The sequence below is a fragment of the Podarcis filfolensis genome (assembly GCF_964270895.1).
Source record: "Podarcis filfolensis genome assembly, chromosome: 11".
NCBI lineage: Eukaryota > Metazoa > Chordata > Lepidosauria > Squamata > Lacertidae > Podarcis > Podarcis filfolensis.
The window spans coordinates 54965552-54992041 of NC_139613.1; the positions used below are offsets into that span (position 1 = coordinate 54965552).

General features: G+C 39.3%; 1 protein-coding gene across 17 annotated transcripts in view; it reads right to left on the minus strand.

The window, feature by feature from the left end:
* The window catches only part of AOPEP (aminopeptidase O (putative)), a 184490-nt gene extending 158065 nt beyond the window's left edge, over positions 1-26425 (minus strand). For 6 of the 17 annotated variants that reach the window (XM_083576773.1, XM_083576785.1, XM_083576781.1 and 3 more), the window contains exons 1-6: positions 24320-25782; positions 21894-22022; positions 19800-20780; positions 12908-13074; positions 4640-4796; positions 1606-1854 (exon numbers count right to left, since the gene is read on the minus strand). In XM_083576773.1, coding sequence (XP_083432899.1) covers positions 1606-1854; positions 4640-4796; positions 12908-13074; positions 19800-20608 — 1382 coding nt within the window. In that variant the 5' untranslated portion in view covers positions 20609-20780; positions 21894-22022; positions 24320-25782. Of the gene's footprint in view, positions 1-1605; positions 1855-4639; positions 4797-12907; positions 13075-19799; positions 20781-20923; positions 20977-21784; positions 22023-24319; positions 25783-26004 lie in introns of those variants that run through there. The other 11 variants (XM_083576774.1, XM_083576770.1, XM_083576782.1 and 8 more) reach the window with 7 other exon arrangements.
* Positions 26426-26490: the final 65 nt, after the last annotated feature.

The following is a 26490-nucleotide window of genomic DNA, read 5'->3' on the forward strand; positions in this document are numbered from 1 at the left end:
GCCTGCCTGGTGTTTTTACATGAGAAGAATGTGTGCTTTTATTTAAAATGCATCTCTGGGTTATTTATGGGGCGTAGGAATTCATTCATTATTTCCCCCCCAAAATATATGTTCCGAGGGACGGTGAGGGACGGTGGACCGGCCCACAGCTGAAAAAGACTGCTGACCCCTGTTCTATACCCACCAGAGCAAGAGCTTGCTCTGGTAGATATGGGCTCCTCACAGGTGAGAGATATGAGAGGAGTATTATTTATTAGCACTCCTAATATTAGGAGCATGAGTTTATAAGTGCTTCAGAGATTAGGCTCAGCAGCGGACCTTTGTATGTGGGTTGTAATATGGCTACATGTCAGTAATTTATGTATGAGTTGTTGATGGAGGTAATGAATGATTGTAGTGGTTGTGTGAAATAGGTGCTGAGTGAGATTAAGTGACCGTATGTATGTTGTGTTGATTGAAATTTTATATTTTATTGCCTTGCAGGTGCTGTAGCTTTATTTATTTTGATATTATGTTTATGTACATGGTATTGTTTCTGTATTTTGTTATGAATCATTTGACATGGTTTTATTGTACTTTCTAGGTACAATATATATGCATTTATCTATTGTAAACCTCTTCGAGATCTTTCAGTGCAGTCTATAAATGGAAATAACATATAAATCATCATCTGAAGGGGAATCTCCTTGTTTACAATACAGTGCTATTAGTAGTTCTGTCAAAATATGGAAAAACCCAAGCACTTATTAGGACATAACATTTCAAATAATCCAATACTGCCACCAGCTACCAGTATTAGAATCTCGGAATCTCTTTGGTAAGTATATAAACAATGCTTCCACATATCCTTTCTGTCCTCGTAACAGCTCCAATGGGAAGGTCTATTTTGTGCTCCCTTTTCAGAATTCCCTGAATAGCTCTTTTGTGTCTGCAGAGCCCAAGAAACATAACTGATGGTCTATGTGAATCATTTGTACCATCCATTAACTAGATTCCTCCAGGGTGCTCAAAATCAGAACAGGACCTCTTTCACTTAAGAGGCTCACTACCTCCAGACTACACGCCTATATTTTAAGGGAGTCATTTGTGGCCTTATGTTTTATATTTGTTCCCATAAATCAGCTAGCACAGCACACTGCTAACACCAGTGGAATAATTGGTATCTATCATTGCTCTCCTTCTGATACATATGTTGAAGGAAGATATTTCAAATATAGTAATTTACACTGCAGTTAAACAGTTGATATAGTCATTGTTTATATGCCTATTATTACATTTATATCCCACCTTTTATCTCACCTGGCCATTAATTAGCCTCCAACAGCCAAAAGGTAGTAGACACGGTCCTTGCTATCTCCACTGGTTCTCTTTATCTTAATGCAGTCATAATTTTCAAAAACACATTTTCAATTTCCAAATGGCTACAGCTGAGCTATGATTTACTACTACTGGTCTTGCATCTCCTGAAGTACAGCAGGTATGACAAATATAGGTAGGATTTTAAACAATGCTCTTCTGCCTGGTAAGGACAACAGAGCAAGGTAGATACCGAGAAGAATTAGCAGATGAGTAAACACGCATGGAAAAATAGAAAAATATCAATACCTGGCCATTCCAAGACTGGAAAAGTTGGGTGGAACAATCAAGACATCAAGCCTAGAAAAGGGATGGGTACCCAGGAGATCATAAGCAGCTGAGAGACACGGAGGAATCAGTTGCAGTAGAACCTCTTCGCAGGATTTCTTAAGGCACTGAGGAGCAAAGACACGATAAGGAATGACCACCTGAGAAGTGGCAGCAGGATCTTGGAAGCGGCAAGGATATGGCAGATGACCACAAGTCTGTTCTAACAACCTGAAATTGAAAAATAATATATTATTTCTAGTAAATAAAGTTCTGAGCATACTTAGGTAATGCAGCTATGGATAACCAGAAGTGGCCTGCTGCATTAGGAAGACCAATTCTTTTCTCTGGTGGAAAAAAAAAATGAGACTGCCACAACTATTGATAGAAAATGGGATGGCATGGAAATATGATGCTCTTAAGAAGATTCAGTACAGTGGTGCCCCGCAAGACGAATGCCTCGCAAAACGAAAAACGTGCAAGACGAAAGGGTTTTTCGGTTTTTGCGTTGCTTCGCTAGACGATTTTCCCTATGGGCTTGCTTCGCAAGACGAAAACGTCTTGCGAGTTTGTTTGCTTTTTTCTTAAAGCCGCTTGAAGAGGCGCAGTTGCGACGGACCGTGCTTCGCAAGACGAAAAACATCGCAAGACGAAAAGACTCGCGGAACGAATTAATTTCGTCTTGCGAGGCACCACTGTGTAAAGATTAACATTTTGCTGATATTCAGGGTTTCTGCTGAAATATTCCCTTCCACATCAAGCTGGTCTAGTGACATGTGGCTTGGCTGACTTGCTTGAGTCTGCAGGTCTGTAGGAATGTCTCTGCTGTACAGCCACTTTCCAACTATTATATATCCCACAACCTTGAGAATATGTTTTAGTAGTGATTAAAAAAATAAAATGCTCAGTGTCATTAAAGGGGTTCAAATATTTGAAGACCTGCAAGTAATAATGCCATCCACTGATCCATGTTGGTTCTCACACAGGTATAAAGTAGTTAATAAAGAATAATACAAGAGAAAAAAGAGATGAAGCAAAAAAAAAAAAAAATAAGGCATATATCGGGAAAAATAAAGATCCTAAGAAGAAAACTTATGTTTACTTTAATCAGTTGGAATGACATCCTTCACATACTACAAAAATGTCTCCCTTCCTAATTCCTAGTTCTTCAGGCTCATTAGGTACTAATGTAATGTAGGCTTGAATATAAATTGCTTTTGAGTTACGTACTTTTGTAAAAGCTGAGATCCAGCTCTGAGGCCTTTTCAGCAGTTCCCTCAATGCAAAAAGTGAGGTTTTAGGGAACAAGGCAGAGGACCTTCTTGATAGTGGTGCCCGCCCTGTGAAACTCCCTCCCATCAGATGACAAGGAAATAAGAAACTATCTGACTTTTAGAAGACATCTGAAAGCAGCCCTTTATAGGGAAGTTTTTAATGGCTGATGTTTTAGTGTGATTTTATAATTTGCTGGAAGTCGCCCAGAGTGGCTGGAGCAATCCAGTCAGATGCACGGCATATCTGAGACAGAGGAATCCCATGAGAACCATGTCTAATATTTTATAGTCCAATGCAAATTGTTGCACAACTGACCATGTTGGTGTTTTCTAGGTTTATGTCTTTCATGTTGATTCATTTGCTGCTTATCACAGGCTAATGCCCTGTTTCCATATCCTTCCAAGCAGAAAGCTTCTCCTGAAAGTTAATCCATATGTATCATTGTTGCACTTATTTTCCTAGCCTCTTCCTTCATTTGTATCACAAAAGGGACATTATTGCTCTGAATAACTGACTACATATTTCTGTTTCTAGGATTGTTCCTCTTCAATCCAAACACAACTTCTAGTTTTTTAAAGACCTACCCTATAGGTAAAAATTATGATGTACTTCTGCTCCAGGGCTACAGAATTTAAACTACACATCTTTCCCTTCCATATTTACAACTTTAACAGCACCCAAATTGCTCATTATCAGAAAAGGAGGGTGGTTCTTCTTTATTACTGCCAATACCTCCATGCTTTGAAGAGAACATGAATACGCTAAACATAAACCATCTTAACCAGGGTTCACAAATCCATTTAAAGCTGTTGTTAAGATGGGAGTTCTGGTCAGCATTGATGCAATTAGAACAGTAAGGCATAGCTAAAGCAGACATGAGAAAGGAAAGAGTGCAGAGCTCACTCCTGACTCTTAACCTGTTTATCATCTGTAGAATATTGGATAATAAATTCTTATTGCGTGAAGATGTTCTGAATGATGTTTCTAATCTTGAATAGTATACAGTCAGAACATATTAAAAGCAATGTATTTCAAAATCCTTTGAACAAAATCTTGCCATGAAATTGATGATCTGTTACAGACTCAAAAACATTAAAAACAAATGTATCACAACTGCAATATGTTTGTCTGTGAGCCTATCATACTACAAATATGTGAACAAACAGCAACTATTAGAAACAGGATACTTAGGACATAGCTGAATTGGAAAAAGGATGGAAAACATGGGTAGAAAGACATGGTACTGCTTCTCTGTGAATTTTAAAAAATCCAGACTTAGAGTCTCAGAGAGTAGACTGCTACTGAACTAAAGGATGCCCACTTAAGGAGCACCTCCTTAGTATTATGAATGCAAATAGAACATTTGCAACCATACAGACGTTAACTGTAGTGTTTTGTTTTGAACAAAAGCAACTTAAGTGATTTAAAAACAAGATTATAATGGATTATAATGAAGACAAAAGAACAGTTCATAGTTTAGGAGTTCACTTTTCACATACTTCAGCGAATCCCTGTAGAAACAAATTCTATTACTCAAAGAATGCTCTCTCTTTTTTCAACGTAAGCAACATGCCTTTGCTCATCCTTGCCCATTGGAGTAATTTCTCTTATATGGTTTCCCTTTGCTTTGATTAAACATGTTCTGCTATTGTTCCTTGACTATGATGACTCATTTTCTTGTATAACAGGAAAAAAATGGAATGCTCTCTAAAGTACATATTTTTCAACTGTAATCACCGACCTGACATCCGCCTTTGACAACAGTGGAAAGAGCCCATCATTCCTCTGAACATCAGTTGCGCAAGTTTTTCTTTTAACTTCTGCCCAGCATCCTGCAGCAATAGTGAATGTAGATGCTGGCATTGGCATGGTCACATAATAAAACCAATTTAATACACCTATGAAAAAAAGAGCACAAGTTACGCTCCGCATTGGCACTTGAGCTGCTAAATCCAACACATTGTTCTCTGATTCGACTTCCCACCAAGCCTGAAGGTTAGATTTCTTGTTGTTATTTTATTATTCAACCATACTGTTTTTAAAAGATCATACTTTATGACTACATAGAAGTTATTTTTTCTACTATCCTTTCACTTCATGAAAATATTAGGCAAAAGTGTCACGGTAGCATTCACATCTCCACAATCAGACCTGTTTCCATTTTAATAGCTTTGGTTCTATAGAAATAATCCAATACACTCAATTTGATAGTAAGGGCTGAATCAAGAAGAACTCTCTAATAGCTTCCTTTCTATAGTACAGTTGAATTTTAAACATCAGGTGTAACTATTTCTCAAGCATCATCTATCTCAGGTATGGGGAACTGGATCTGGCCAGCTAACCAATTGCCCTTTGAAACTTGTCTTTGTACATAACAGATGAAAGGCAGCATGGATTTTTCCGTAATCTTGAGATCCAGTAAACTGGGAGGAACCAAAGTAGTTCTCAGCCTCTGAATGCTGACAGGTCAGCTCTGTTGTCCTTGAAGCCTGATGTCCTAGTTCACAAATACATGACCACGATGACTGAAATACCAAATGAAGACTTGCACATCTGAAGCAGCTATCACAGATCCAACCAACACTACAGACAGGGGTTTCAAATCACACAGTGATTTTCAAACACAATCAGTATATTGTGCAAGCAACTTATACGTGCACATGTGAATTGGTTTCAACTGAACTTCAACAGCTTCAACGCACAGGTCCCAAGACTAAAAGCATTTTGCTTTACCATATCTTCCCTCATTCATACTTCCCCCAAATTCTACAAAATAAACACTGGGTGCTTCCAGACTGTCAATATTTTGGGGCAGGATTCAAGCACTTACTGGCAATTGTAATTGATTAAGAGGTCTAGCAAAACAAAATCATTTCTCAAAAAGACTTGACTTCTTGAGATAAGGAATGTGATGAGAAAATGTCCTAGAAATTGGAATAAAACAATGTCATCTAACCTCTCCACAAACAAATAAAAATAAACCCTCATTAAATAGTCAATGTAATCTAATCTCCATACAAACAAATCATGATGAATGCTCAGTGGGTTGCCTGGAAGTGGCCACAGTGGCAATTTTCAAGTCAAACAGTAAACTGAAATTATATGAGAGATAATAATTGAAGAAAAATCATCCAAACTGAGAGTCAATGATCCCAAACAAAAAAGATGACAAGGGAGAAAACAGTATAAAGAAAACAAAAAATAGGGATACACAAACCACTTAAACAGTGGTTTAAGTACACAGCTTTGCAAACAGTTTTAAAAGAACAGGATATATTTACCAATCCTGCACTACAGTGTAATGAAAACAGTAAAATAGAATGCAACACCTAGGTTGCAGGCAGCACCAGCAACATTAATCAGGAGTGAAATTGCAACATGTGAAGTTTCATAAAACAGCTGTTTCTCTTTTTATCTTTTTCTCTCTCCTCACGAAGAGATTCCAGAGAAAAGCTGCTTACATACTGCATACCACCACCACATCTGCTATGCACTACTCTATCATTGTGGCTTAGAGACAGAGCTGTGAACCAGGAAGTCCCTGGTTCAAATTGTTCATCTATTATAAATTACTAAGCTGCCTTAGGGCCAAAGTAGACAGAGACGTAAAATGGAGAAATGTCCCTATATTCACATGTGTGCACAACATTTGCTGCATATAAGAGACAGCTTCCCCTAATTCTAGATATAAATTGATAAATAAATGTGGATTCTCCCATCATGCCAAGTTTGACTCTTGGGTAAGTCACTATTTCTCACCGTCAATTTTTCTTCTGAAATACGGTAGTACCTCAGGTTACAGACGCTTCAGGTTACAGACGCTTCAGGTTACAGAAGAACCCAGAAACAGTACCTTGGGTTAAGAACTTTGCTTCAGGATGAGAACAGAAATCGCACGGCAGCAGTGCGGCAGCCCCCATTAGCTAAAGTGGTACCTCAGGTTAAGAACAGTTTCAGGTTAAGAACGGACCTCCAGAACAGAAGTTCTTAACCCAAGGTACCACTGTATGGGGATAATTGTTGCTTAATTATGTTAATGTTCATCTCAGTAAGGATTACTAAGAAAATGCACCTGGAAGCCAATTTTTTTGTCCCAATTATACGCCTCCATTATTTGATAATAGTGGAGCCAGTCTCGCACTCTATTTTTTAGTTTTTCAAAACTCTGCAGTTTTAATCTATCACCCTCTTGTTCCAAAATTTCCCAATATTTGGGCCATTTGGCCTCCATATTGAGCTTTTTCTGAGCCTTCGCTTCCATTGGTGACAACCACCTTGGGGTTTTATTTTCAAGCAAGTCCTTATATCTTATCCAAACATTAAACAGTGCTTTTCTGACAATATGGTTTTTAAACGCTTTATGTGCTTTGACCTTATCATACCACAAATATGCATGCCACCCAAATACATTGTTAAATCCTTCTAAGTCCAGCACGTCAGTGTTTTCAAGAAGCAGCCATTCTCTCAGCCAGCAAAAAGCGGCTGATTCATAATAGAGTTTAAAGTCAAATAGAGTTTAAATCAAAATTGGAAACAGAACTGTTAGATCCCAAAACTAAGAACTTGTCAAGAATGTATAACTTGCTGTTGAAATGGAACACTCAGGATGAAACGGTGAAATCAACTATGAATAAATGGGCACAAGATGTAGGACATAATATTATGATGGCTGACTGGGAACAGTTATGGACCACAGGTATGAAGTTTACGGCATGTAATGCCTTAAGAGAGAATATAATGAAAATGATTTACAGGTGGTACATGGCACCAGTCAAGCTTGCAAAAATTTATCATTTGCCTGATAATAAATGTTGGAAATGTAAAGAGACTGAAGGTACATTCTTTCACCTTTGGTGGACATGCCCAAGGATTAAGACTTTCTGGGAGATGATCTATAATGAAATGAAAAAGGTATTTAAATATACCTTTCTGAAGAAACCAGAGGCCTTTCTCCTGGGCATGGTCGGCAAATTGGTGCCAAAGAAGGATAGAACTTTCTTTATGTATGCCACAACAGCAGCAAGAATACTTATTGCAAAGTACTGGAAGACTCAAGATCTACCCACCCGGGAAGAATGGCAGATGAAGGTGATGGACTACATGGAATTGGCGGAAATGACTGGCAGAATCCGAGACCAGGGAGAAGAGTCGGTGGAAGAAGATTGGAAGAAATTTAAAGTTTATTTACAGAAACATTGTAAAATTAAGGAATGTTAGAAGGATGTTGGAATGAAGTTATGTGGTTTTAGCAGATTTGTTATAAAGGATTAAGAAAAAACAGACTGTTAATTGGTGAAAAGAGGGAAAGTAAAGTTACATTATATTAAAATAAGGACAAAAACTGGAAAAGATGGAAAGGATTTGCTGAAATAGCTAACCGAACTAGAATACAAAAAAGGGAGGTGTGAGGAGGTCAAGGAAACAAGCGAATGAAAGATAAGTTATGGGAAGGTTTGTTGTGTTTTTTAATTGTGTTTATTTTTCTGTTTTTTTTTCTTTTTTTCTCTTTTTTCTTTTTCATTATTCTGATGTGTTGTTTTGTTTTTGTTTAATGTGGTGTTCTTTATTTTTTCTTTTTGTGACCTTTAAAACTTTAATAAATATTTTTTTTAAAAAAAAAAGGATTACTAAGAAAATGCATATGAACTGTTGTGAACACTTTAAAGTTATGAAATGATAACTACAATTTAGGACCATTCCTATTGACACATAGACTGGGATCTTGAGTTTGTTCACCCTAGTAGGAGTGCCCTGAGCAAACCTGGATTCATGTGATACTCCCCTCAATGAAAGGGTGGGTGTGACCCTTCCTAATTCCCTCTCTCCCTTCAGCCCCCTTTGCCACTGGAAAATTTGCTCTGCAGGATTGGGGGAGTCTCCAGGACAGCATGAGAGGAGGCACAGGGCTTGGAATTCAGTAAAAACTGACACTCTCCCTCCCCTTCAAGCAATGCGATCCTTCACTGGATCTTGATCCCTTCATGAACGAAGTCCTCTTGTGAACCCAGCCCTTCCATTTACAGAAGCCTTGCTATGATCCAAGCTATAGTTTATTATTATCAAGGTTCTACAGGACTCGTGGATTGTAGCAGCTGTAGTCCTCACCACAGCTAGAAATTCTGAAATCATGTTCACATACCTATGTTGTACTATTCCTATTGTGCACAATATTTCCTGAAACTACAAAGGATTCAGTCATTTGCCTGTTTTCTCTTGCAGTCTCATTAATCTCTCATTTTAATTTTTATTATTCCTCCTTTTATTGTTTCAAAGAACTCACTGAACTTTTAAAAAAATTAACTAACTAAACTTGATTGTCTTCTTCTCTGTTCCTGATGCAGCTTTTTTCTCTTTTCTTTGCCTTTCTGCCCTTAATGTTAAATTCTCATCTTCCTCTAGTATTTTTGGTGCTATTGTCTCAATAGTATGCCCTTGTGTGGCTCCCTTGGACACAGCACCACCTAGGGTGGAAATGAAAGAAATATTCATGGAAGCAATGCAAATTTCCATGTGGCACTGAAATGGTCCAACTGGTATGCAGAACCACTGGCAAGACTTTGAACTGTGGCTCAAGTTTCCTGCAGTTCCTACAGCACGTTTTAAACAAAACTTTGCATGTAAATAACTGGTGGAAGATTCCAATCTGTTCACAAGCTATGCAGAAATGTATTATTTGAAGCAACATTATTTATACATTTGGAACAATAGTGCTATATGTGAAAATAGCAATCTAAGTATATTATTGCAATTTAAATTGTTTTAGGATTGATCATAATATATTTTACATCACTTATTCTCATCGAAAACACATTGAAATATATTTGATTTATTTTAACGGTTCTTGTATATGTTTCCCCGCCACTTATCATCCCCTTCAATTAATGATATTGCTGACTTTGGTTTAAGTTTGGATTGTTGCTCCCTGCCTTCAGAATAATATTGAAAAAGATTTTACGTTTTCTTTTTTTAAAAAAATCCACTAAAATATTATATTAATCTGACACTGAAATTAGCACTGATTTGCACAGAACATTTTTTTACCAAATTATTAGCAACATAATGTCAGAATTGGTTAAACTGCTAAAATATGTAGCATTTCAGTTACAGAAATCATTCACATACCTTTGTCACCATATATCTTAAAGAGTTTGAGGAAGGTTCTAAGATTCCAGTTATAAACACCTATATATGGAAAATGTCCAAAATGAACTTAGTGGGATTTACTTCTGAGTAGGATGCATATAATCAGGATAAGAACAGTTAAGCACATAGGCTAGGTCTAGACATGTCAGAGAAGCGATTCAGTTAAATGCGTTGTAAACTCATACAGGGAAATCCAACAGGGAAAGATGGGACTCCACACCGCCATCTGGTGTCACAGTGTTATATTGCATATGCAACGTATATAAAACGCTTTTTATTTATCAATCTAGCTGAGTCCTTTGTATATTGAAAAGCCCTCTAGAAATTATTGCAAATAAGCCGCTTTGAGCATGGTTTTTGTGTGGGAAAGTGGCATACAAATAAAAAGAATGAATAAAATCCATACATAATTCTTATACAACTGACATGACACATCCTACCCAAGCAGAAATTGTTATTGCGAGAAGGCCCACAATATGCATCAGGATGCAGTGCACTGTTGTTTTTTGTTTAGGGACGGACAAATCACTGTATTCCCATCTTGTGCTCATTTTGTTTAAAAAAGAAGCTCCATTTCATCCCATTTTTACACAGACAAACAGTACTCATGAGGTCCAAGGTTTGCCTTTGTCTTCAACATTCAAAGCTGCATAAAGCAGCTCCTTGGCCATGCACTAAGATTTTTCTTTTTAAAATGTTCCCAGGAAGTGAATGTACAACATAATCTACAGTCCCTTCCTGGCAAATTGCTTCTTCCCTCCCTACCCAAGTACAGTTTCACAGAAAGGGGCTGTACTGTACATTATGATACACAGTCACTTCCTGGGACAATATCATATGAGACTTTTAACCATGCAGTCCTGGAGTTTTTCTAAGCAGTTTAAAATTTTAAAAAACATTAAAAGGAAGGGGCAGCCCTTGGCCTACCTCATAGGTACAGCACCTTTGCATGGTTCATTTTGTTGATTATGCAACTTAATCCACAGATCTCTGTTTTGATCCATACATGAATCTGAGGAGGGCAAAACAGGAAGCTTCATTCAAAAATGCAGAGCAAAGTAGAATCCTCTGCAACCCTAGTTTTGTTTTTCTAAAGAATATTATTGCCATCTATTTATTTTTTTTGAAAGTTGCATTTAATTGTTTGAAATTTACATTTGTATTAACTTTTGGGAGCCATATTTGGAGAATTTTCAGTCAACTATCAGCACAGAAATAAACTATAACTTATAGGAAATTGCACTCTCAGACTTCTAGGCAGCTTCCGAGCAACATACAGAGGATTGCATCTCCCTACTTCTGTTTGTAACATGCATCTGGGTTTCAGTTGGTTAAAATTAATAAAGCAATAAATCTGGCCTGGGAGCAGTGAGAAAGAGTAGAGTGGTTGAAAACCAGGACAGAAGGTGCAGGTGATGATTTTTTTCTGTGCCAGATCCAGGCTATTCCATCTCTGGGAGAAAGAGCAGATTAGGATCTGATGGACCCATGGTTGGCTTTACCCATAACTTTTGTTTTAATGCCCTATGGTGGCTACCACTGGCAATATTGTCAGCAGTAATGTTCCATACATTAAGCTTTCCACAGCTGTATTGGGTGCCTGCACAGCTGCTGGAGCCCCTACCCCACTCCAGTGGAAGCCTAAAGATGCCAGCAGATAGCTGGTCCACTATAGCCTAACCGTCACCCCTCCCCGCAGCAATGATCAAGGCATTTGGATTGAATTTTAAAGTCAGGCAAACTGGTTCAATGCCTACACCAAAATGGAAAAGCAGAAATGAGCCTTGCACATTTCTAAAAGATTTGCTAAAACAAAATATATTTCAAAATATATTTCAGTCCAAAGATCTGCCAACCCAACCAAAAAAAAATGCCTTTAGGCAGGCCCAGTGCAGTATCCACTACAGTGGTACCTCGGGTTAAGTACTTAATTCGTTCCGGAGGTCCGTTCTTAACCTGAAGCACCACTTTAGCTAATGGGGCCTCCTGCTGCCGAGCACGATTTCTGTTCTCATCCTGAAGCAAAGTTCTTAACCCGAGGTACTATTTCTGGGTTAGCGGAGTCTGTAACCTGAAGCATATGTAACCTGAAGCGTATGTAACCCAAGGTACCACTGTATAAGAATATTTTGCACATTTACTTATTTGGCACATTTTTTTCATGGTTCCTTCCCCAATTTATCCTTGCAGTAACCCTTTTAGGTAGGTTAGGCTGAAAGACCATGAGTGTCCCAAGTTACCCAGTGAGCTTTAGTAGTGAGGATTCAAACCTACATCTCCCCAGTTCTACACCAATACTTTCTGTAAACCACTTTGAGGCTTATTCTTACAATCAAGCAGTACTGAAAAATTATCAAATGAAATAATATAAATAGTCTGATCACTATATTATTAATTAATATATCACTCTGATTTCATCCACGATGTAAGAACATCATTCCAATATCACAAGTAAACACAGTCACAAACATTTTAGATCAGGATTTCAATATCTTATGAATTGTTCTGATACATGAAGATATTATTGTTATTAGTCTCTTCAGCTAAGTAAAAGGATAGTAATGCGTTTGTGACATCTACAAAATTACTAACTCCTGAAAGTCCAAGACTTTGCAAAGAGAGAAAGGGATTAACCAGGAATGAAGGCATAACCAGAAGAAACAGACCAATAAAGGAATGAGACATGTAAAAGAAAGTAGAATGCAATGGGCACCAGAAAGAGGCGGAGTCAAAGCAAGGTTAATTAAAAAGGAGAGCCTGGGAATTTTAAAGGACTACTGTATGTGGCAGAAGCTCTGTTCTGATATAAAACACTTATTAAATGTCATTTTGCAGCATACATTCAGATGGCAAATACATGCTGTACCTTCTTCAGATCCTGTTGGTTCCGCTACATTTTCACCACTCATTAAAACAACAAAGCATGCATCTGCTCGGACTGTAGCTTGCCATGTTGACATGGCAACAGGCGGTTCTTGGCATGGAAAAAGGGCCCTGTTGTTTATTGGAGACCCCGCTGTATAAACACATGGCCTATAGGGAAGAAAAAAAGATAAGAGTGAAGTAATGTACACCGTAACTGCAGAAAACCAAGTTCCCAGTAGGAATGGAAATTAAAAGTATCAATACCCACAGTGCATCTTGTCTCCTTCTGTCCTCAGAAGAAATAATAAAAACACTGGATATTTTTTTAATGCATCTTTAAATGCAATTTAAATAACGTCTGGGTTGCTCTTTCATTTCTTGGCAACCATAAGGCAGGACAGAAACACAAGACATATTTGCTACAAAAGAAGAACACCTTTTCACTACTTAGAATCATGTCATAGTACGGAAATATCCACGAATTGATCAAATATCAGATATATATGATCGAATGTCACAGATATTATGGAAATATCCATAAATTGATCAAATATTTTATAACAAGAAAATGCCTGCTATTAAGGCAGGTTTGACTGGCTGTGTGAAAGGATGGTCTGGCTGCTGTAGCGCAGTTCTCCAGGGAGCACAATGACTATCAGGGCAGTCCACACACAGTGACACTGCAGCTGCCTGCAGAATCCCTGTCACTGAGGGTCAGGTCACCCAGTACTGTATTAGTGAGGGAAGGCAGGCTGGGTCCACACTGGTTTCCCAAGTCCAGCGCTTTGCTTTCCCCACACTAGTGAATGGCAGCCACTCACATATGTAGAAAATAGACAAAGGTTGTATTCAAGGAGTTGTTTGGAATGGAAGCTAACCCTGTCCTAGCCTCTGGCCATTTCATGGTCTGAACTGGGGCAGGTTTTGCCACCTTTCTATCAGCATAGGTCCACCTGTATGGCACTAGTCTGGATTCAGATTTCTCATCAGCATGCCAGCCTGGATTAAACGAAGCGTGGTTGACTAACAGACCAGACACAGGATTCGGTTTTTGTACACATGACAGCTAGAATGTTGTTAATTCTCTGAAATGAGTAGTTTACAATCTAATTAATTTATTCTGGTCACACTTCTTTCCAGAGATACAGAAAGTCTATTCAAATTTTCAAACTTCCGCATATTAAGTACAAAATTTTAAATGAAATAGTTAGGAAGCTGCACGGCCCAGTGACCTTTTATTTCTGTCCTCTCAAGACTTTTACTGCAGTAGCCCAGCAGGGCCCACTCTTTTATCATGATATTCACTGAAGGGAGAGGAAGCACAGCCAGACCACCTGTTACCTGACGCATGCTGTTATCCTTCCACACAGAGAGACTTTAACGCTAGAGCTAAAAATATTCATAAGAATGCCTTTATGGAACTGACTGCCACGCTTCTCTTTTTTAAATCCTCACAAACTCTAGTGGGAAACGTCCACCTATTCACCAGACTACACTACATTAGGCAGTGATTTAATGAACTGTTAATTCATGGAACAGAAATATTAGACTTGTTAAGTCACTTGTTAACTAAAAGGTCTCCAAGCAACCTACCTTTAAAAACATAAATATGCAGCATCTTGTTTCAAAATCATATAAAACATTAACATTTTCAAACATCGCCTACAATTCATTACACTCACACCTCATAACAGCCATAAGAAGCTTTGGCAGCATACTAACAGTAGGCCAAAATCATCCCAGTCCATCAGAAGTCTGTGAAAAAAGCTAGGTATTTACCCGGCACTGAAAATATGTCAACAAAGGCATTAGACTTCACTGGCTAGGACATTCCATAGGTAGGAGACAACAACTGAAAAGGCCCTCTCCCTTATTACCAACCTCCAAGTCTCCCTCAGAAGAGGGATCCAGAGAAGGACCTCAGAGTGCCTGGGTAAGTTACCCAATAACATGTTTAGACAGCTCCATGGTTGTCACGGTGACCATGAAGTCCCAAACAGCCCCTCTGTGTGATGGTTGACATTAACAGTCTTGGGACCTCTTAATGCAATGTCAGAGATTATATGTGTCAGCTCAGGTAGGGAGACGGTTGGGCAGTAGAGTGGGCAGTACACCAACAGTATCCCCAATCTGTCTCATTAGCCTAACACAAAGTACAAATACTCCAGAAAAACCAAAAAGATGGAAAACAAACTGAAGCTCAATCCAGATAAAACTGAGGCACTGTTAGAGGGTGGTTCCCTAGCCCGAATGGATGGGAGGTTGCCTGCTCTTGATGGGGTTACAATTCCTCTGAAGGAGCGGGTATGTAGCTTGGGAGTACTCTTCACTCATCTGGTGTAGCTTGAGGCGCAGGTGGCCTCAGTGGCCTGGAGTGCCTTCCATCAGCTTTGGCTTTTGGCCCAGCTGTGCCCCTATCTGGACATGGATAGCCTAACGCTCTAGTGACCTCTAGGTTTGATTACTGCAACACATTATATGTAGGGCTGCCTCTGAAGATGGTTTGGAAGCTTCAGCTGGTGCAGAACTCAGCAGCACTGGGGAAGACGGTTTGAACATATTACACCGAACCTGGCCCAACTGCACTGACTGCCAATTAGTTTCCAGGCCCAATTCAAAGTGCTGGTTTTGACCTAAAAATCCTTAAATGGCTCAGGATCTCAAGGATAGCCTCTGCCCATAAGAAGCTTATGCCCATAAAACAGTCCCAGACTCTGCATTCATCATCTGAGGCCCTTCCTCATGTGCCTCCTCCATGTGAGGTCCAGAGGGTGGCAACGCAAGCATGGGCCTTTTCTGCAGTGGCTCCCCATTTGTGGAATGCTTTCCCCAGGGAGGTTCACCTGGCACCTTCATTTTATATTTGTAGGCGCCAGTCAAAAATGTTACTCTCCAACCAAGCCTTTGGCTGATTAATATTCTACAGCCTTTTAAATGTGTTTCTGGGAAGGGTGGTTATTGGGGGTTTTTTCTGTTTACTTGTGTTTTTACCTTGTTTTTATTCTGTGAACTGCCTTGGGTTCTTGTGATGAAGGGCAGTATATAAATTTAATAAATAATAACAGTCACGTCAGCCCAGAAATTTATCTCCCCCACCCCACTTAGAAGTCTTGGCCTCAAGACCAGTGATTGCAAATCAATTGGGGTTGGTCTTTCAGGGAATATCCTGCAGCTCTCCTCTCCTTGTATGGAGAGCAGCAGTAAATGCAGTCCAGGAGCAGATGAACAAAAACAAAACTGTGCTTTGCACATTTCCTGCCAGTGCTGGGGGTCCCAAAAAACCATACAGTCAAACAACTTACCAACTTTACCAGTGATGCAGGGCAGAAAACTTTCCAGAGCTTTATTTTTCTGCTAATACCTATTCATTAGCAATTATGAATGGATGCCAACCGCAAATGCCATATTAAGCAAGCTTGGCAGTTTCATTGCTTTTAACTTTTACTAAACACATGTAAAATAAACATGCTGGATTAAATCACCCTCAGAAAAGGTTCCAATGCCAAACTGAAAATTTTCCCATGCAAATTAACTTATGCAGATTACCCTAATTCAGTTTTTTTCCTGGAAAACCCACATCAACGAGCTTTACTCCAGCAGACTTCACCCTATTATCCTACCAGAGTCAAAAAGTGTTATGATATAACTTTATGATTTTGCTATGTACAATGCTACTTCTGTATCTTCCTAGATCGCCCTCACAAATCCACATTAAAAGAGCCCCTATTGGTATGCAAGTTTTCTATGTGCCTGTATTTTCATTTAATGGAAGTTCATTCAGTCATGTGAGCTTCTTCCAGAAATATGAAGTGGCGGAACTCAAAGGAAACTTTACAATGCAAAGGAAAACCAGCCTAGTCTTTGTTTAAAACAACACTTCAGGGACCACATATTAATACATTCCCACACAGTACAACATTAATTTCTAGTTTGGCAGACCCTCTGTGCTAGAAAATCCTTAAAGTGGCTCCAGATATACAAACTTTTGAATCATCCCCAGGTCCTAGTGGAAAAATTCCATGGAGTGTGTACACAGCAATAGTTTGAAATATACTCATCCAAATGTATATAATTAATTATTGTTATTGCTGCTTTAAAAATAATTTACCATGTTGTTGCCTTTATGGTTGTTGGCTTTAATTTAACCACTTTTCAGCCACAATGCCTCCCAAAACAATAAAAATGCATATGACTGATACTTTAGTGGTACCTAAGTGGGAGCTTTATTGTAAAAACAATAGGTGACATCCAATATCATATAAATGGATTTGTGCGCTTGTGCCACAGGACTTTGGGCCAGATTCAACTAAGCTGCACTAGTCCTAGTAGCATAATGGGACTCCCCCACTTTCTTCCCTGTATGCCCCCCACCATCCCCAAATCTGTTTGGGAAGCTCAGGAAAAACTACAGAGCAGAGTACAGCAGGCAGCAGAAGAGAGGAAATTCTTATGTCAGGCAGTCAAAAAATCCTTTCGCTGACAGCATGATCTCCTTAGTGTGAAGCTGAATTTCACCCTGTGTCTTCCTCTCCTCCTCACTGCAGCTCTCCATGCACCCCCTAAATCCTCTATGAAAGATTTGAGGACCCTTTAGAACGGGCTTTGAGGATGCATTGAGAGCAGCAGAGGAGAGAAGAAAAAATCCAATGCATATGCAGAAATTCACTGGGCAACTGGGCAAGAATCATTGGATGTGACTTAAAAACAACGTATGTTGAAAGCATTACTGTAAAAAGTTTCACTCTCACGCAACAGCAACTCACTTTAACAGGCAAGGGACTCACATCACTATTTACAAAGATTTTTCTGAGTTTCTGCCACACACAGACACACACACACAGAGAGAGAGAGAGAGAGAGAGACTTCACTATTAGCTGTAGCAACTCATAATCGGTAAGGGAGGATGTAAAAGTAGTGGGCAGAATACACCATTTCTTACTCCAGCAACAGGAGTATGAGAATGGAACAAAGTAGTGCTTGTCTCCTCCGTACATCCAAGCTTGAGGTGCTTGGCAGTTCAGACAGGGACAAAGTGGTTAACCCCCACTGACATGGAAGGAACCAGAAAGAAGGCAATGAAAATATAGTTACAGTGTGCAGATAGGTGATCACAGCCACATGTGTAAGTTGCACTCTGAGCTTTATAGGCAAAATACAGATTTGAGGACAGTTTATTTCACTGTGTACTGTGGCATAATTCAGAGAACTAATACAAGCACAGTCTAGGAGAAAGGAAACTTTTCTCTCTTGTTATTGCAGAAACACTACTGGCCAATATTAGCATAGGATTTTTTAATAAAAAGGGAGCAAGTCATAACAGAGGTCTCTAACAATCTGTTCCACTTAGAATTCCAGGACAACCCCAGCTTGCCACAAAGTATATGTGGGTAGTACTGAGCACATCTCAGAAGAGATAAGTGCTTCCTAGCATAGAACTTATCAGTAAATGAAGTTACCACTATAGTATGCTCATTTACATGTTACAGTGGTACCTCGGGTTAAGAACTTAATTCGTTCTGGAGGTCCGTTCTTAACCTGAAACTGTTCTTAACCTGAGGTACCACTTTAGCTAATGGGGCCTCCCGCTGCCGCCGCCACACAATTTCTGTTCTCATCCTGAAGCAAAGTTCTTAACCTGAGGTACTATTTCTGGGTTAACAGAGTCTGTAACCTGAAGTGTCTATAACCCGAGGTACTACTGTATAGTCAAACTAGACAGTAGGACTCATGAGTTATCTCTCCATGGGTTTTCAAAATGGCAAGGGCAACCACAGGGAAGCAATTTGGATCACAGCTGAAGAAAGGGGCATTAACTCTTTTTCTTATACAATTTTTCCAAGCTAAATTGCCCCATCCTTTTCTGAAGTTGCTGCTTGTCCATGGGACAAAACATACAGGTGCTTATATGTTTTGTCCCAGGGCAAATAGCAGCTTCAGGAGAATAGGAATTAGGAAAATGGCCCCAGGAGAGGAGATTAAGCTTGCCCTTCCCCCAGTGCTTATCCTACATGCATGTATCCTTTTAAAAATATGGTCATAGATTTCCCTTGGGCTTGCCCAGTTGCACTCTTAATAAAGGATTTTTTTCTACATAAACAAACATTTATTTAATAGCCCAGGTGTCAAGGGATGAAAAAATACACAAATAAAAGGCTTGTCTCTTGTAATCTACATTAGATTGACAAAACAGCCAAGAGCCCAAAAGCTGTCATTAGATAAGGTGAGCCAAATGACAACAGAGAAGTAGACAAGGTGTGTGGTCCAGGAAAATGATATGCTACATATATTTAAACTGTTTAAATTCTTAAATATTTCAGATTTTTACAGCTTTAGGCTTTTAGTACTACTAAATAATATATTATATTATTAATGTTAATATTATATTGTTTATATATGCATAGAAAGATAAAATTGCTGTTTGGCTTCTGCTAAGCCATGTTCAGATTCAAATTAGAGTAAGTTGTTTTTTTTTCACGTTAAAGAAATTTACAAAGCTACCACATCCAGAACATTTTAACTTACTATTAACAAAACATATTTTGCCTTCACTACAAAAGGATTTGTTATATGAACTCTTAACTCTAGCTAATTAAAAAAAATATATAGTAAAGTGAAAATGCTTTACAGAATATGTTTCTCTCCAATACCTTTTATCCAAAATGCACCAATCAATTGTTCCCTGATTTAAATATTTAGACTCAAAGAAATGCATTCACTTGTTCCAGACTTAAAGTGATATAATCCTGCTACACTTTCATGAGCACTGAACTCTGCCTGCTTTGTTACCAGTCTGTCTGAATTCAGCCTCAAAATGAGATTGTTATTTATAATTCAACTCTGCCCCATCCGGCACAGAACACAAGTATAGCAGAACAACAAAAACTGTTGCATACCTGTCACATTGGTCTGTAGTCCAGCTCAGTGATTTTCCTTCTGGCTTTGTTTTGTAACATATCCTTATGGCACGAGGGAAGTCTTTTGACAGCTGGACACCTGCTTTCCTGATCTCCAAGCTCCAAGTGCCAGTAACAAACAGAAGCTCTCCACAAGCAGGTGCCTGGCTGCACAGTCTGTAAAACTGAAGCTGATCCTTCCAATAATCTGCAGGTAATGTCACAAGTTCGTGCACAATCTGATTTCTAAGATCCCTTGGATCTTTGGAAGCATCCAATAACTTGGCAGAGCTGGTAAATTTCTCAATGCCTGGAACTACAGCAACATCTACCTCTTCGACCTTTAACACAGATAAATCACAGCAGTCCAGGACCAGCAAAAAATCTTCACTCCCATGAATCTCAATGTCACAGCAGTTCTTTGAACTAGAAATCCCAGAAGCCAGTTCCTTGTTGCCATGACTACCGTTTTTATCAGAAGTATCATTTTCACCTTTACCACAGACAGCAAAATCATTACATCCACTTTTAGTTGAGCAAGCACTTGCATTTGGCACAGGAACGTAGCAGGCTTCAGGTGCCTGAATACAGCAGGTTCCATCTGACTGAGAATGACAAGCTTCTTCCACCTGTTCACTGTCTCCTTTTCTGCAACTGCTGTCAGTGTCAAAGAACAGAACTATAGTGCCACCAATTACATGGCTTTTAAAGTCCACATCCAGATCCAACACATAATGCTTTACCAGCATGTGGCTAGTATTTGCCATTAAGGGCAAATCATCTTTGGTAATGTCAAGCTCCATCTTCATATGCCAGACTTCTATACAGCCACAGTCACTTCTCTTTTGTAATCCTTGTTTTTTCTTAAATTATATTCCCAATCGCCAGTATGCTACGTTTTCCAGTTTTCACAAACAGCTATTACATCAAATAATGTGTTCTTTATATGACGAATGGAACCATAACAACTTCTATTTTACCCTGTGAAGAAGAAAGCAATCAACTGTCAGGTGTCAAGTTAAACAAGAGCTATAAAAATGGAACCAGCCCACACTGAAGGTTATTGCTAAATAATAAATATTTAAAGAATAGATATTAAATTTTGCTATTCATGTGATATATACCAACCATGCAATCTGCAGAAGAATGAATTCAGTGAAGAAAAATAAAAGGAAAAATCATCTGCATAAAAAATGGGGAACAAAAAGTGAAAGAGAGTGCAATATCATGTCAATTGAATATAAGAAGCCTCAACAATATAGCAGCACTAACATGATCTTATTGCTACAAACCTACAGAAAAGTTGAAAGTATTATTGCTTTTCCGTTTTCAAGAAGTGAAATGTATCATGTCTAATTTCTCATCTCAGAATGGCATTGCTTATTATTGTGCTATGAATCTAAGTAACAAGCATGACTGAAAGCTAAATGGCCTCACGTGTCTCATACCTCAAGAGAGCAATAATTTAATACATACAATGTAACTCCAGGGATTAATGTACTTTTCACATTAGGGCTGCACTCATATCAGCACTTCTGGTAAATTACAAGAAAGTCAGTCAATTTACAAGTAGTGCATTATAAATATTCTTTTGAGATTGTTCATGGAGATTTTTCAACTTCATACTTAAATACTCCAGGTATATAATTACATCTTAATAGCTAAAAAATCCATTAACATTCTGAATCAGAGACTTCTCACAGCAAACAAAAGACTACCATTCATATTCAAATACCTTCACACTGAAGAAAACATAAAATAAAATTCACCAACACCAGTTGTGATAGAAAGCAGTTTTTCATGATTGTACAAAACATGTATTTATTACTCTTCACACAGTAAATTAAAAATTGCACACCATTACTGAGCTTGTTGTTTTTTCATTATCTTCTAATCAATACAGTACTGCATTCTTTTTTCTATTTTCTAAGGTAGTATGAAAGAACAATATAGTTGTTTTTAATAAGGCATAAACTAACACGCACATCATACATACTCAAGTTTGAAAGTCTTGGTGACAGTCTTCCAAGGCAAGGACATAGTGCATGAACAGTGTTTCCCATCCACAATTAGATCAGTTTTCTTTGCTATTACCTTCTTCTATGTAAATATGGATGATACAAAACCAGACCCATTTAGAGTTAAAATAACGATACTACTCATTCCATGAAAACAAATCCACTGGCTGTTGATTATCAGACAACATGATTTTGTTAAATGGATCTAAAAACAAAGAAAGGAATTGCTGTCAGTATATCCCCATGCCTTTATTCTTTGATTCACAATATTTTAAAGCAGCTATGGCATCTGTTCATGTTTTGTCATTATACCAGACTCTAATGTAATGATTAGAGGAATTAACCAAATTCAGAAGCACAAGAAAACTGTATTCTCTAGCAAGCTGGTTTTACAAAGCACAGGGCACTTAGTACAGTATACAAATCAATAAGATGGTTTTAGACATTGCTACATGCTGTTTATTACTCTAATTAAGATAATTAGAAATGTTTATACAGTTATGAGCAGCAAAAAGCACGCTCTCATATTACTAGGTACATATTTGTTTTTCTGCCCTGAACATGATATCTACGCATTAGAAATGGTACTTCTCATGACTATAACTATTACATATGTGTACCTATGTGAACAGCAAATAGCTAATCTGAATGTAGAAAAGAAATAAGAGAAGCAGACAGGACAAGGGAAGCAAATTGATAGTTAAAACGGACAATATAGGAGCAGAGTTATAAAAAAGGGAAAAACTGACTTTGGAACTTTTTTAAGCACAGGGAAACCAAAAATTGAGCTGAAATTCTTGAGAAATGCAAAAGGGTGGCTCTATGTAATTAATTTACAGTTCAGCACTGAAAAATGAGCACCCATGGATTTGTTTTCAATCACTTTTGGCAAGCAGAAATTGAAACCAGCTTACAAATATACAAAATGATAAACAAAATTAAAGTATGTTTAACCCAAACACTACAAATGGGTTAGATATGAAACCATGAATTGAGACCTTGGAAAATGTTCTGTAAGGATGCATGCTACACTTTAGATTTCATAGTCACATAGTAAGGTTGTTTGTTACATTATACTGTTGCTTATTTCCAATTTATAACAACTATGTCCTAGTTATGCCACAGACAGCCAAGTACTATGTTGATATTGTTTGTTGCCCTGTTGATGCTATCTGGCATTAGACAGAATGGAACTGCTTCTCAGGGGCCATATGGGTTTGTGCATGTATGAATCCCAACCATATTTTAGTATTCGTATAATGTTCTACGTATCCTTGTCAATAACAATGTATTGTATATTGTCTCCATATCATACCCAGAAGGGATATAACCTTCCTATTGCTGAGCACTCAAATTATTACTGTTGGTAATTTAAAACTCTATTTAAAACACTTTCAAAGCACATGGTCATTGGAACTTTTTATAAAAAGCAATGAATCCTTGCTGGTATAAGAGAAAAATAGATAAAGAGATTTGATAGGTAGAGTTTATATTAATAATGCACCAAAATAAAACAGCATTTCAAAAAGGACAAAGCCTAAATACTAAAATTTTACAGGAACCCATTGAAAATTATAGGCAATGATGTAGTAAGAAAAGTATTTATTGTGTAAAAAAAACCTTTTGTTTTGGAGCCAGTCCTATGACAAAGTTACCAGTATTCAGTGTGCTAGTCCTGAGCACTACCAAGATGGTGACTCGTACACAAGATTCCTACCAGGTTCTGGTGGGTCATAACTGTACCCTTTGAGAATGTGTGAGTTAAGAAATATGAATGCAGTATAGACTGGAATAGTGTTATAAAGTATCACAAGTATAACAAGTTGACAGGTAACAAAGCATAAAGAACAAGAGAAAAGGTGTGGAAAGTGAAGATAGAGAAGGTAGAGACAAAGACACTGTATAAGAAATACACTCTATAGTCAATACCTATACAATCATCTTGAGTACATGTGAGGCTGCTGCTGGTAGCACTGTTAATATGCATGGGCCACCTTCAGGTAGATGTGGTATATGCAGCCACCAAATCTCACTCACTGGTAGCATTTCTCAAGTCACTACTTATTAAGAAATCTCACAACACAATTACCAAGATTGTGTGCTGACACAGTTATTTCTGAACCAACTCTAAGATGCATACTCAAGAGCCTGGTTTGCACATCATGCTATACCAACATTTTGTCTGTTCTTGGTTATAGCTTGTGGTTAGCCTGAAGGGAACTTAACCATGAGCCCAGGTTCAGATGACATGCTAAGTCAAACCTTGGCTTAGCTCAGTGTGGCACCAAAAAGGATCAGAGAGTAGTAAAGCGGCTTTGTGAGAACACTCACATTTGTGCCATGCCATAGTTTGGCTTTGAGTGATGGATAGAAACCAGGCAAGTTCCTTCAGAAGTAAGTCCTACTGAGTTCAATAGGATTTACTCATAGGCAAGAGGTTACAGGTTTGCAGCCTTAAAACTGATTAGATATCAATTATTCATTTCCATATTTTTACCGCACCTTTCCATTCCAATGGAGGGTTTCAAGCTTCTTAGATCATGCAGAAGAAAATCCATAAAATCACAACAAAGCAAAGCACTAAAGCACTTAACATCCCATTAACCACTTCTGTTGAACTCACTGTCATTAAAAGAGGATTTCCCACATGCTCAATGCATTTTTGTGTATACTAATTTAAACGATGCCAGCAATACTATATACACAAGAACACAGATGAATAATCATCCTGATATCTCCACAATCAAAAGACTTGAAACAGTGATAAAATAATTCATAATTTGCCCTCATATTTTCAATGCACACTCATGGGTGAAAAGTTGGGGTTTTTCCCCCAACAAGCATTAGAAATTTCATGTATACGGCAGGGGGGATAAAAAGGGACGGGTGCTTTGTACACACTGAAAAGACGTGACATGTTTAACTGTACGACAGGGTGGGGTACTGGCGCAATGCTATGCATGTTTACTCAGAAGGCCCTTCCCTGAACCTTACCCCTAGGTCAGGCATGTCGAACAGGTAGATTGTGAACTACCAGTAGATCACTGGTAGATCATTGGCTCCCCCCAAAGAAGCTGAACAACTGTGGCTCCCCTAAAAAAAAGCTCAACATTTTACCTCCTCCCTGGAAAAACTCAACAACTTTGACCTGAACCCCCAAAAAGGGGGTAGATCACTGCCAGTTTTTAACCCTGTGAGTAGTTCGCAGTCTCTTGGGAGTTGGCCACCCCTGCCCTAGGTCATGCGCCTACACTATGGTTGTATTCTTAGGCCAGGGCCGGATTTAGGTTTGATGAGGCCCTAAGCTGCTGAAGATAATGGGGCCCTTTATATGTCCAGCTGTCCTTTGTCAACAACAAATTGTCGCTATTTTTTGTGTTGAATATATGCTATATGGTAATTTATGGACCTACTAAAGCCATTTGCGCCCGCACGCACACACAAATATATATATATATATATATATATATATATATATATATATATATATATCTCAAAGTAACTGCTGAACTGAAATACAGTTAAGATGAAGTATATGGGGGGGTAAGAGAGTGGGACCCTAAGCTATAGCTTGTTTAGCTTATACTGTACGTAAATCCAGCACTGTCTTAGGCTGCAGTCCCAAAGCCACTTGGGGCTACAACAAGGCAATTGTGGGACCCTTGTGGCCCTCTACGCGGTGGGACTACGACTCTCTTCATCCCTTGACCACCGGGCTGGGCTGACGAAAGTTGGGAGCCCAACAACACTTCGAAGAAGCACGTACAGGGGTCGCCCCCCTGTTGATGTCTCCTGGGCGGGATTAGAACCGTGGGAAGCTGTGCGCGTATTTCCAGATAAGGGAAGAAGCCGTGAGGAAACGGCAGCCTCGCGAAAGCGCCCGAGGAGCCGCACGGCAAAAAGGGAGCGAGCCGCCGGAAAGTCGCCTCACCCGAGGCCACCCGGCTCGAGCGGCTCCTCTCAGGGCTCTGGAGAGAAGAGGCGGGAACGCGGTCCGAACGGGCGGATTCGGGAGGGGGGAAGTCGCGGCTGGAGCGAGGGGAGGCAGCAGCTACCTCCCCGCCCGACCCCGCTAGTTTCTCCGCCTTTCCTTCCCCACCCCACCCCGCTCCCCCGCCGAAAATGGTACAGGCCATCGCAGCGAAGGCCCCGCGCCCCTCAGAGGGGAGCAACGGACCAGCGCGTGCCTGTTGTTTACCTGACGCACCGCCGAGTTCTCTGTTTGTTTTTCCCACCCCGGCTGCGACGGCGAGAGGCGGCGCCCGATGACGTCATCGGCGCGGGCCCGGCTCGCGGAGGAGCGTCTCCGGGGCCCGGGCTCACCTCTTACCTGTTTCGCGGGAGTAGGCCCGCCCGCCTGCCCCGGCACCACAAGGCGGCCCTTATTCCGTCCGGGGAGCTTTGCTTACGGTCCAGCTGTGGTGCAGGAGGAGGTTTGGAAGCTCCCCGTGGCAGCCATGCCGCGCAGGGGAGTCCAAAAATGTGCTGATCCGTTTATTATGCACACACATGACATAAAAATGCCCGTTTACTTGGGATCAGCGCGACTGCAATACTATGGAAGTATAGGTCCTGATTGTATAGGTCCCAGCTGGTAAAAAAGATAGGCAGAACAATATTGTTGTGACGCGGGGTTTGTGATTTCAGCTCTCTTGACATAATATGCTGGAGAC